This window comes from Papilio polytes, unplaced genomic scaffold (genome assembly GCF_000836215.1).
Source record: "Papilio polytes unplaced genomic scaffold, Ppol_1.0 DF823923.1, whole genome shotgun sequence".
Classification (NCBI taxonomy): Eukaryota; Metazoa; Arthropoda; class Insecta; order Lepidoptera; family Papilionidae; genus Papilio; species Papilio polytes.
Genome location: NW_013525281.1, coordinates 6,536,672 through 6,546,552, shown reverse-complemented (window position 1 = coordinate 6,546,552; position 9,881 = coordinate 6,536,672). Strand labels below are relative to the sequence as shown.

At 32.0% G+C, this 9,881-nt stretch overlaps 1 protein-coding gene across 1 annotated transcript in view; it reads left to right on the top strand.

The window, feature by feature from the left end:
- Window positions 1–218: 218 nt before the first annotated feature.
- The window catches only part of LOC106102146 (optineurin-like), a 12,070-nt gene continuing 2,407 nt past the window's right edge, over window positions 219–9,881 (top strand). Inside the window, exons 1-12 of the mRNA XM_013281555.1 lie at window positions 219–403; window positions 572–790; window positions 3,320–3,562; window positions 4,128–4,316; window positions 4,692–4,802; window positions 5,189–5,287; window positions 6,171–6,299; window positions 6,790–6,891; window positions 7,498–7,634; window positions 8,487–8,636; window positions 9,075–9,165; window positions 9,214–9,268. Of these exons, the coding sequence (XP_013137009.1) occupies window positions 587–790; window positions 3,320–3,562; window positions 4,128–4,316; window positions 4,692–4,802; window positions 5,189–5,287; window positions 6,171–6,299; window positions 6,790–6,891; window positions 7,498–7,634; window positions 8,487–8,636; window positions 9,075–9,165; window positions 9,214–9,268 (1,510 nt within the window). The 5' untranslated portion in view covers window positions 219–403; window positions 572–586. The remainder of the gene's footprint in view (window positions 404–571; window positions 791–3,319; window positions 3,563–4,127; window positions 4,317–4,691; window positions 4,803–5,188; window positions 5,288–6,170; window positions 6,300–6,789; window positions 6,892–7,497; window positions 7,635–8,486; window positions 8,637–9,074; window positions 9,166–9,213; window positions 9,269–9,881) is intronic.

Below are 9,881 nucleotides of genomic sequence, written 5' to 3'. Positions count from 1 at the left end.
TATTTTAAAGCCTTTGGATTAAAAACTGGGTTAGATTTTATCCAATAAACATTGTTAGAATAAACATTGTTACTTTTTTCTAGACTGACGTTATCAAAGTAAGCATTCGTTTTTCGAGTCAATTAAGCTTTTTGCAAAAAATGATTATTCGCATGGAAAGGAACATAAGAAAACGTCTAGTGTCAAATGTCATTATTACCAAAAGCTGTCATCTGTCAATGTCAATTAAGTATTTGCAAAAAAATAGAGGGTGGAAAGGAATGTAATTTTTTTGCTTTCCTCCGAACAATTTTGTTGATAACACCTTTATGTCGTTTGTTTATCGAATTGCTTGCATTTGACGGGAAGTAAAGTGGCACTTGCTGCAATAACACCAAACGTGGAATACCGTATTCATCATTGGGTAAAATTTTGCGATTTATTTTTAGTTTTATTAGGAAATAGTTTATCTGGTTTAGTATATACCAACTTGCTTATAATCTTATTTGAATTTTTGTTACGAAATTGTTTTTAACTCTCATGTATTTTGCTTATTTATTATGAAATAAGAGAATGATTTTCTCTCTTCCAGTATACATGTTAAAAAATGTCAACCAATGTGAACTTGGCAAACAATGATGAGGACTCTTTCATCATCCTGGGTACGTCACCAGGTACTAGTCTGGACCTAAGGTGCAATGGCGTGGAAAATGGAGACACACTTGACAAGGAGCAGATTGAAGATGCATTGAAAGATATTCCTCCCGAAGCTTCAATGGCTTTTAAGGCATATTTTCACATTGGTGACACTGTAAGTATTATTTTCTTTAAATAAGAGGGCAAAAAGTGGGGCAAAGAAACTAGATTCGTCAGCAGAAGAAAAAGTAATACACACTTGAGGCAACCCTTAATTTTTTTTTTAGGAAATACTTTTGATAGCAGATCAATTTGCAAAGCGACTGTAGGAGTCTGAAATTAAATTATATGTGTATTTATGATTATTATTCAAAATAGAAAACATTTTGTAAATGTCATTATTTGAGCTAATTTCTTATAGTCATGAAGAATGTTAATAAAATGCACTTTGGATATCTACATTATGTCACAAATAGGGTTGAAGAATATTGTAAACATTATTGCTTTTAAAAATCCCTTAAAAGTCTTAAAGTATATCCTTTTAATAATATACTACCATAGATTTAGGGCAAATAATAATAAAATATATTTCTTATCTATGTTTAAACAAAATATACATATGATAAGTTTAATGTTGACATGTGACGCATCAAAAATCTCTTATGAATCAATAAAATGTGTATATTTATGTATATTATATTTACATATGGGATGTTTATATATTAGATGTTTTTCACTGTAATATCCAGTGTTAAAGCACTTTGAAAACATTTTTCATCCTGTTCTTTGGTGTTATAAATCTACACAATTGTTATTATTTGTAACTAACTTTTAGTCGCGACTTCGCCCGTGTGAAGATACAAAATATAGCCTATGTTACTCACAGATAAATAACCTTTCTAACAATGAAAGAATTTTTGATAGCGGCCAAGTAGTTTTTGAGTTATATTAATACATACAAAAATACAAACCTTTCCTCTTTATAATTTTAGTGTAGATAACAGATATGTGACAATCATTTTTTATGTAAAGCGAAAACTTTGTGCCCTTTTTAAGCAAATTTTGCTAATGAACATGAAATTTGACAGTTGTAGTTAATGTGCAGATTAAAAGCTGTTTTTTTAATTTTGAATTGTGAAATTTGGACCAATGGTCGACATAGTGGTCAAGTGTAACTAAGTGTGGACCTATCAGATCTATCGTTCACATTGTCTTTCCATTTGTAATTCAATTGTTGTCCAACTGATAGTAATTTCAGATTAGAACAGCTGTGATTTTACACGGCGCAGGGAATTTACCGCGTAACAGAAGTCATTTCCTTCTTTCGTAACATGTGTTCTATGTCAAGGGTGTTATGAATTAGATTGCGATAAACATTTCAAGGGCGTAGTATGTTTTATTCTACCAGAATGAAATTTCTTACAGTATAATGGTATTCGAAAATAATAATTTCCTGTGTCGTCTTCGTTTGCGTTAATAGTAAAGTTTTTAGATTAGTCTTGGAGACGTTGTGCTATTAAAAAAGATGATTCATTACGATTATATTAAAGTCCATTTTCCTATAATACATATTAATGTCCATTACTGCGCTATGCAGGTTCTATGCAGCAGTTGTGATGGCAGTAGGTGCCTTTGAAATGGTCATCATTGCTCAATATAAATCACGGATATAAACGTTTGTAGCGCTAGTGGAAAAAGGGTCTTATTTCTGTTACAGTCAATGTTTTTTTAAATAATAATATATGTTGTCTTGCTTATTATTATAGGAAATATTAACCATTGTCACCTTCAAAGAAATACAGTTGATGACGTGTCATTAACTAAATTGTAAACAGTAATGTCTCTGTCAGCTTTTAGGTATTAAAGCGGTAAGTTCCCGCGGCTACGGTAAATATAGGGTTGCCAATAAACCCTTTAAAATAAATATAATTATATTTGTTTTATAATTTCACTTATAAATTTTTGCGTATACCGTTACTACATTTAACCGTTCGTATTGTTAAATTTGAATTGAAATTAAATATATTTGACTACAGACCTTTAACAAAATTGACTGCTATATAATTTTAGCTGAAGGATATAAAATATTTTTATACAATACTTTTATTTCTTAGTTAATTCTTAATTTAGCAAGATAGTTAGAATGGATTGTAATTGTATAAATGATTTTCAATTTATCGCCTACTAGCTTTTGCCTGCGGCTCGGTCCACGTGGATTCAAAAAAAAACAAGAGTGAGTAGCCTATGTGTTCTTCCAGACTGTCCTCTATATCTATACAAAATTTCATCGAAATCCGTTCAGCCGTTTAGGCTACAAACTGTAACAAACAAATATCCATCCATCCAAACTTTCGCATTTATAATATTAGTATGATTTGTTGTAGATGTGACAACCCTAGACATTTAACAGCGGTAGTTGTTTTCTACTTCTTGTAACACATACTAGTATATCGTGTAGGAATTCCTTTGCCATTTACTTGGTAATTTAATCTTAAAACTACGATACGTTCGATCCTCAACAGCGTGGAAATAGCATTTTTGTATGTATGTATTCAAATTTTAAATGATGATTTTATCTTAGTAAAATAACAGAGTGAAACTATATGTATAAATCATAACTCGTGAGATTTATAGGTTATATCATCGAGTTATGTTTCGGCAGTGCGAACGGTCTTGTAGATCTAAACTATCATTTGTTTGGCAGCCATCTCCGGGTAGTATGATGATCGCCAGCACGATAGTAACAGAAGACAGAAGTACGGAGGAGCTACAGAAGCGGTTCGGTGAACTTCTAGACGAGAACCTGGTCCTCAAGGAGACTCTGAAGCAGAACAATGAGTCCCTGAAGGAACAGCTGGGTTTAATATCCTCCTGTCAGGACGATATGTTGAACACACACAAGATACATAGAGAGAAATTTGATGAAACTAAGAATTTAGTTAAAAAGGTTAGTATGTATGTGAATGGATTTGAGCGGAGGAGACTCATAGGAAAGGGAAATTTCCCCTTTATGTACGTCTTCTTCGTCGATTAAAGGTACCCAATGCATCTGCAATTATAGTTTATGGGCAGTGGTCGTTTCGACATTTTGGCGGTCGCAGGTGGTCACTTGCTTGTTTGCCACTTTATGATGTAAAAAAAATGTAATAAAGTTGACGAAATCTTGACGCAGTCTTTTATAATCCACATGTAAATGTCTTTTTCGCAGTATCTTCTTCCTATATTTCTAGACATTGTGTTGTTCAGTCAAATTCATAACCAATGTATACATTTACAAATTTTAAAAATATGTACTTATGTATCTTTCGTATGCTTCTGACCATGAATATGACCAGTAGGCCTATACGATATTCTAAAGTCTTTGTAACTGATACATGTTTATGCAGCTGACTGTACTATAATGTTTATCCATTTTTTTTAGACAGTATTATAGTTGCATTTACTTAGGTTAACCTAGACTTTAAAATTTAGTATCGTTATGTAAACTAACGAATAAGTTAACTGTATTCCAGTTACGTGAAGAAAATAAGATATTAAAGGCAGACGCTATGCGTTTGTCCGGGGGCACGGGGGGCGGGTCGCAGCCGCGGTCTTTGCGCTCGGGGGCGTCTTCAGGGGTGGAGTTTGTGACGTCACCTGACGACGACACCATAGACAAGCTAACATCACAATTGGAACTTGTTGAGAAGCAAAGACGACAGGTGAGTTTTTTTAAATTAATTTTTGTGTTACGTCAAATCGGACTATTAATGTAATAACTAGCAGTTGCCCAACTCCATCCGCGTGGAATTAAAAAAAATAAAAGTGAGTAGCCTATGAGGTCCTCCAGAGTATCTTCTACATCTATACCAAATTTCATCAAGATCCGTTCAGCCGTTTAGGCTACAAATTCTAACAAACATCCATCCATTTATCCATCCATCTAAACTTTCGCATATATAATATTAGTAAGATATTATATTTGTTTTTTTGAAGTTAGTAAAAGAAGGGACACGTTTTCTGTTTGTTTAAACGTTTAAATTGAAAATTAATTGAAGATGTTTAATATAATTTATTTATGTGTGAATATTTTTTAGGTTATAGTTGAAAATGAAAAATTAACCTGGCAAAAGGAATCTCTAGAGCACATAGTGGATGCTACTTCCAAAGAAAGAGATGAACTTAAAGAGAAATTGAAAAATCTTGAGGTATGTAATGATTCTGGTGATTTTTTTTTTAAAAACAAGTTTTATTTAAACTATTTTTAAAAACGTTTTAAATATTGTTTACTTTAAAATCATTTTAAAAAGTTTAAAATGTATCGCGAAATATGCAATTATAATTTCTCTTGATAATACAAACGAGTTTGACTCCAATGGTAATAAAAATGATAACCAGTTTATTGTACCTTCATTACCTTGATTATATTTGTTTTTAATTATTATTTTGGAACATTTCAATGTAATTTCAACGATTTCAAGTCAATTAAAAATTTAAAAAATACATTTTCATTGAGAATCGTAACAATAACATTAAAAAAATAACTTTTTGTTACAACGCCATCTAGATTAAAAATTGTGTAACTTATTTCCAGTTGCAAACATCTACGACAGAAAGTGATCACGCACAAGAAATTAAAAAATTACATTTTATTATACAGGATTTACAGAGACAGCTTAAATCTGTTAGTGACGTAAGTACTATTTACCATGACTGGGGGGTGGAGGGGATTTCGATGTTTAAACAAACAATGCCAAAGCTCTTTAACATGTAATACTTTCTAAGTAAAGTATATCATAATAACTAAAAATTACGGGAGAGAAGGCTTTCTTTATTGGCCCTAATAAACTTTATTAGGTATATAACGAAGTAGCGATTCACCCCGGCTTCGCATGGGTAAAATACTGATACAAAATTGTGTTTACATCATATTAGAAAGCTGAAAAGTTATCAGTATTTAATCACTCTATTAAAACTAGCTGTTCTCGTGCGGCTTCATCCGAATGTAATTATGATTTTTATTGTTTACATTTGTCAAAACATCAATAGCAAATGTCAAAATAACACGACATGACAAACCTTGGCAATCTTACTTTTTTAATGTTGGCAGTAACTCATGGTCTCTTTCCCACATTAGGAATTTTATTCAAAATTTTACCCTCTACGTTTAGCGTGAAAATAGCGTGAAAATATATAGCCTAAAGCGTGATGTAAATTTAGGGCTTTTTATTAAAAAAAGGATTATTCAAAAATATGTTGTAATTGCTGACATCTTGGCAACAAAGAAGTGTGTGTTTACGCTTTATTATAATAGTATAGATTGCACCAGAATCCCTTGCGTAGTTTTAAAAATCTAAGCATAGGGACAGACAGACAGCGAGAATCGACTTTGTTTTATTCTATGTAGTATCTATTCTAGTGATATGCCATATATGTGTCTTTATGTGATTCTTTTTGTATGTATGTATATATATATATGTATGTATATATGTTCGTTGCTTTTACATCTCAATATGTTTTTGACCGACTTCCCAAAAGAAGGAGGTACTCAATTCGTCGATATGTTTTTTTTTTAGGCCAAAGAATCTTCAGAAGATATCGCAGCCCGAGACAAAGTCATACAACAGTTGGAAAGCAAAATATCTAACTTGCAAAGTGAACTGAAAGTTGCACAGATTAAGATTTTAGATCTAGAAAATATTAAGGTACGTCTGGTTTTGCACACTAGCGCCATTTAGCGATACTAGCGCCATTATCAAATTATTGTTAAAGGTTTTTTTGGTTAAATTTAAATTTGGTCATTATTAATGTCAAATTATTAATGAATGGAGTTTTTATCGGTATATCGTGTACTTATTTAAAAAAAAAATTGAATCGTGAAGTAAAAAATGCTATTTTTAAATTAGATTTTTCTTAACTATGTTAGTGTTTTTATCTTTAAACAGATATGTCGAATTTTTTAATGTATTATGAACAGACTTATTAATAATTTTAATCTATATATAGTTAGAACAAACAGATGTACAAAGATTAAACAAGAATTAAATCATAGAGTAATAAATGTAGAAAGTAAGGTAATATAGTCGTAATTTAAATGTATAAAAAAAACACGTTCAATAACTTTGCAATCTGAGTTAAAGTCTGTTTTATTTTTATTTATTTATTTATTTTATTTATTTATTTATTTATTTACAGTTAGAGTTCACTCAGCACAAGTCGTCAGTATCGGATACAGTGAGGATGTACAAGGAGCAGATACAAGAGCTCTCCACCAGACTGAAAGAAGCGCAGACTACCGTAAGTATTTAATATAACTATAAAATACTAGCTTTTGCCCGCGACTCCGCGTGGAATTTAAAAAAACAAAAGTGAGTAGCCTATGTGTTCTTCCAGACTATCCTCTACATATATACAAATTTCAACGAAATCCGTTCAGCAGTTTAGGCTACAAACTAACAAACATCCATCTCTACTTTCGCATTTATAATATTAGTATGATTAGTATGTTTTCATCGAGATTTGTTAAGCAGTTTATGCTTAACTAGCTGTTCCCGTGCGAATTCTTCCGCATGAAATTATCAAATTTTTATTTTGTTGTTTACATTTGTCAAGTTATCAATAGCAAATGTGAAAATGACATGACATGATGACAACCTTGCTTTCTTGATGTTGCCAGCAACTTATGGTCTCTTTCCCACATTAGGGTTTTTATCCAAAATATTTACCCCGTAATTTTAATGGCGTAAACATGCCTATAGCCTGACGCAAGTGTAGGGCTTTTCATTAAAAAAAAGAATTATTTAAAATCATGCTGTAATTGCTGACATCTTAGGCAACAAAGAAGTGTGTGTTTACGCTTTATTATAATAGTATAGATAATAGATGTACCGTACGGTACTGCAGATGTTCCAGCCAGTGCGGCTCTCCCTCAGCTCGGAGTCCGAGGGTAGTTCGGAGTTCGCCTCCTTCACCTCCAATGTGAAGTTGTATGACAGAACTCTCAAACACTTAGCGGACTTTGTCAACGCACTCACTACTGGGTGAGTTATTCAAATGTTAATGCATATAAATATATCTATTCAATTTAATACAAAAACACAATATTACAGTTCACATATATTACAGTTCAGTAAAATTTAAAACACAGTTACTAAATATCTACGCGGCTGAATAATTAAGTTGGTAGTTCTAACTAGGAGAGTTTTAATTTATTTTTCATGTCGTAGTTTAGGTATTAGTAAAAGTAATGATTTGTTTTGTTTATAGAAATAAGTTCATGTATTAAAAGTATTTAGTTTATGGGTGCAGTTTTCGCCAACAAACTGCTTTGGCAGTTTGGCGAAATTTTATATTATTGTATTAAAATTAAGCTACTTATAAATAAATAAATAAAAAAAAACATAAAATTTTACGAATATATTGAACATAAATTGTTTTTAACTCCGGTGTTTGTTGAATTATAAATTTTACTTGGTTAATATTAATATAAAATATTTATGTATGTAAAAATGATGTTTATTTAGTTCAAATTAATATTTATTATAACAGACGAGTAATATATTGGTGATACTAAAGGAAATCCCACCTTATATTTTTGTTATGATCTTAAAAATATTGCTCTTAATATACAAATTCACGTTATATGTACAGTCAGCTACATAAATGTGTACTTACAAGTAATGTATAAGGCTTTGGTTTCAAAAATTTGTTTGCATTCTTTTATAAATGCATGCTATTAATTTGTGCAAATATATTTTTTTCCATGTAAATGTAACACTTTTGTAAATTTATACAGATTTATGTAGCCGACTGTACAATTGCGAACTCAAGTGTGTAGTTGTTATGTTGCTAGTTTCATGAAAAAGCATTTTAATATGTTATTTTTATTGTAGGTTGTCCGACAGTTTAGTACAAACATTAGGTACAGTAGCGAGTTTGTACGATTTTAAGTTGGAGCGCGGAACAGTCGATAGATTCAAGTCCGGCCTCGCTGATGTTAAACAACAACTAGAAAGGCAACATAGTTACGCACTTAATAATATGTAAGTACATTCCGCAAAGAGATTCAAAATATATATACAGGAAGCATAGTTGACACTTCATTTCAGACATTTATCATGATAGGTTTTTTTTTATAACATAAGGTGGCAAACGAGCAAGCGGCCACCTGAATCCGCCAAAATGGCGAAGCGACCGCTGCCCATAGACATCCGCAATTGCAGATGCGTTGCCTACCCTTATCCGACGGAGGAGGAGACGCACATAAAGAGGATATTTCCCCTTCCTATGCATCTCCTCTACCGTCAAATCCACTTCCTCTTCCCAACCTCTCCTCATAAGAAAAGGGTGGTAAAGAGAAAGGGACTTAAATTAGTTTGTTCACTATGTCTAGTTTATACAATTTTATAAATGTCTGACAAAGACAAAAGTGATTTTCTTTAAATAATGATTTTATTTCAATTTCGCTTCATTGTTTGTAGAGGCAAACTCCGCGGTATGCTGTCAATATTCGAAGGCATATTTAAGGACTACAACGAGCTCTTAAAGAAAGCGCTCACTAAACCTGAAAACGTGAGTTTTTTATATCTTTATGTGGTAATAATTAATTTATCTTTTCAGATTGATTGGTTTCATAAGTTATACATGTTAAGTATCGAATTTAATATTTATGAAGGTAAATCCGAACTTCTATGAGAGGTAAAGACTGATATCGAAAAGATTCATACTTGATTTAACTTAGCAATGCATCCCTACGAGATTGTATTAAATTCCTGAACGGATCTCCATGAAATTTGGCACAGGTTTAGAGCATAGTCTGGAAGAACACATAGGCTACTTTTTATCCCGGGAATAGTTACGGTTCCCGTGCGAATTTAGTTTTTTAATGTAGACGTTTCTGTCAGATAGAATACCAAAATCCGATGCATCACATATTTATATGTTGGATTGTTATCTGACAATTTACAAGAAATGTGTGACAGTCCCTTAACCTTAACCCTTAAATACACGATTGTTTCTTTTTAAATACCATAAATTGAAACTGGTAGTAAAACATAGATTAAGGGGCAAAAGAAAAAAAAAGCTTTTTCAAAATAGTCCACTGTGTAAGGATGAAAAGACTGTTGTTATTGCATCACGCATTTAAGGGTTCAAACGTGAGGTTTAATTTTTTTATATGATAAGGTGGCAAACGAGCAAGTGGCCACCCGAATCCGCCGAAATGGCGAAGCGACTGCTGCAATTGCAGATGCATTGCCTACCCTTAACTGTCGAAGGAGGAAACGCAC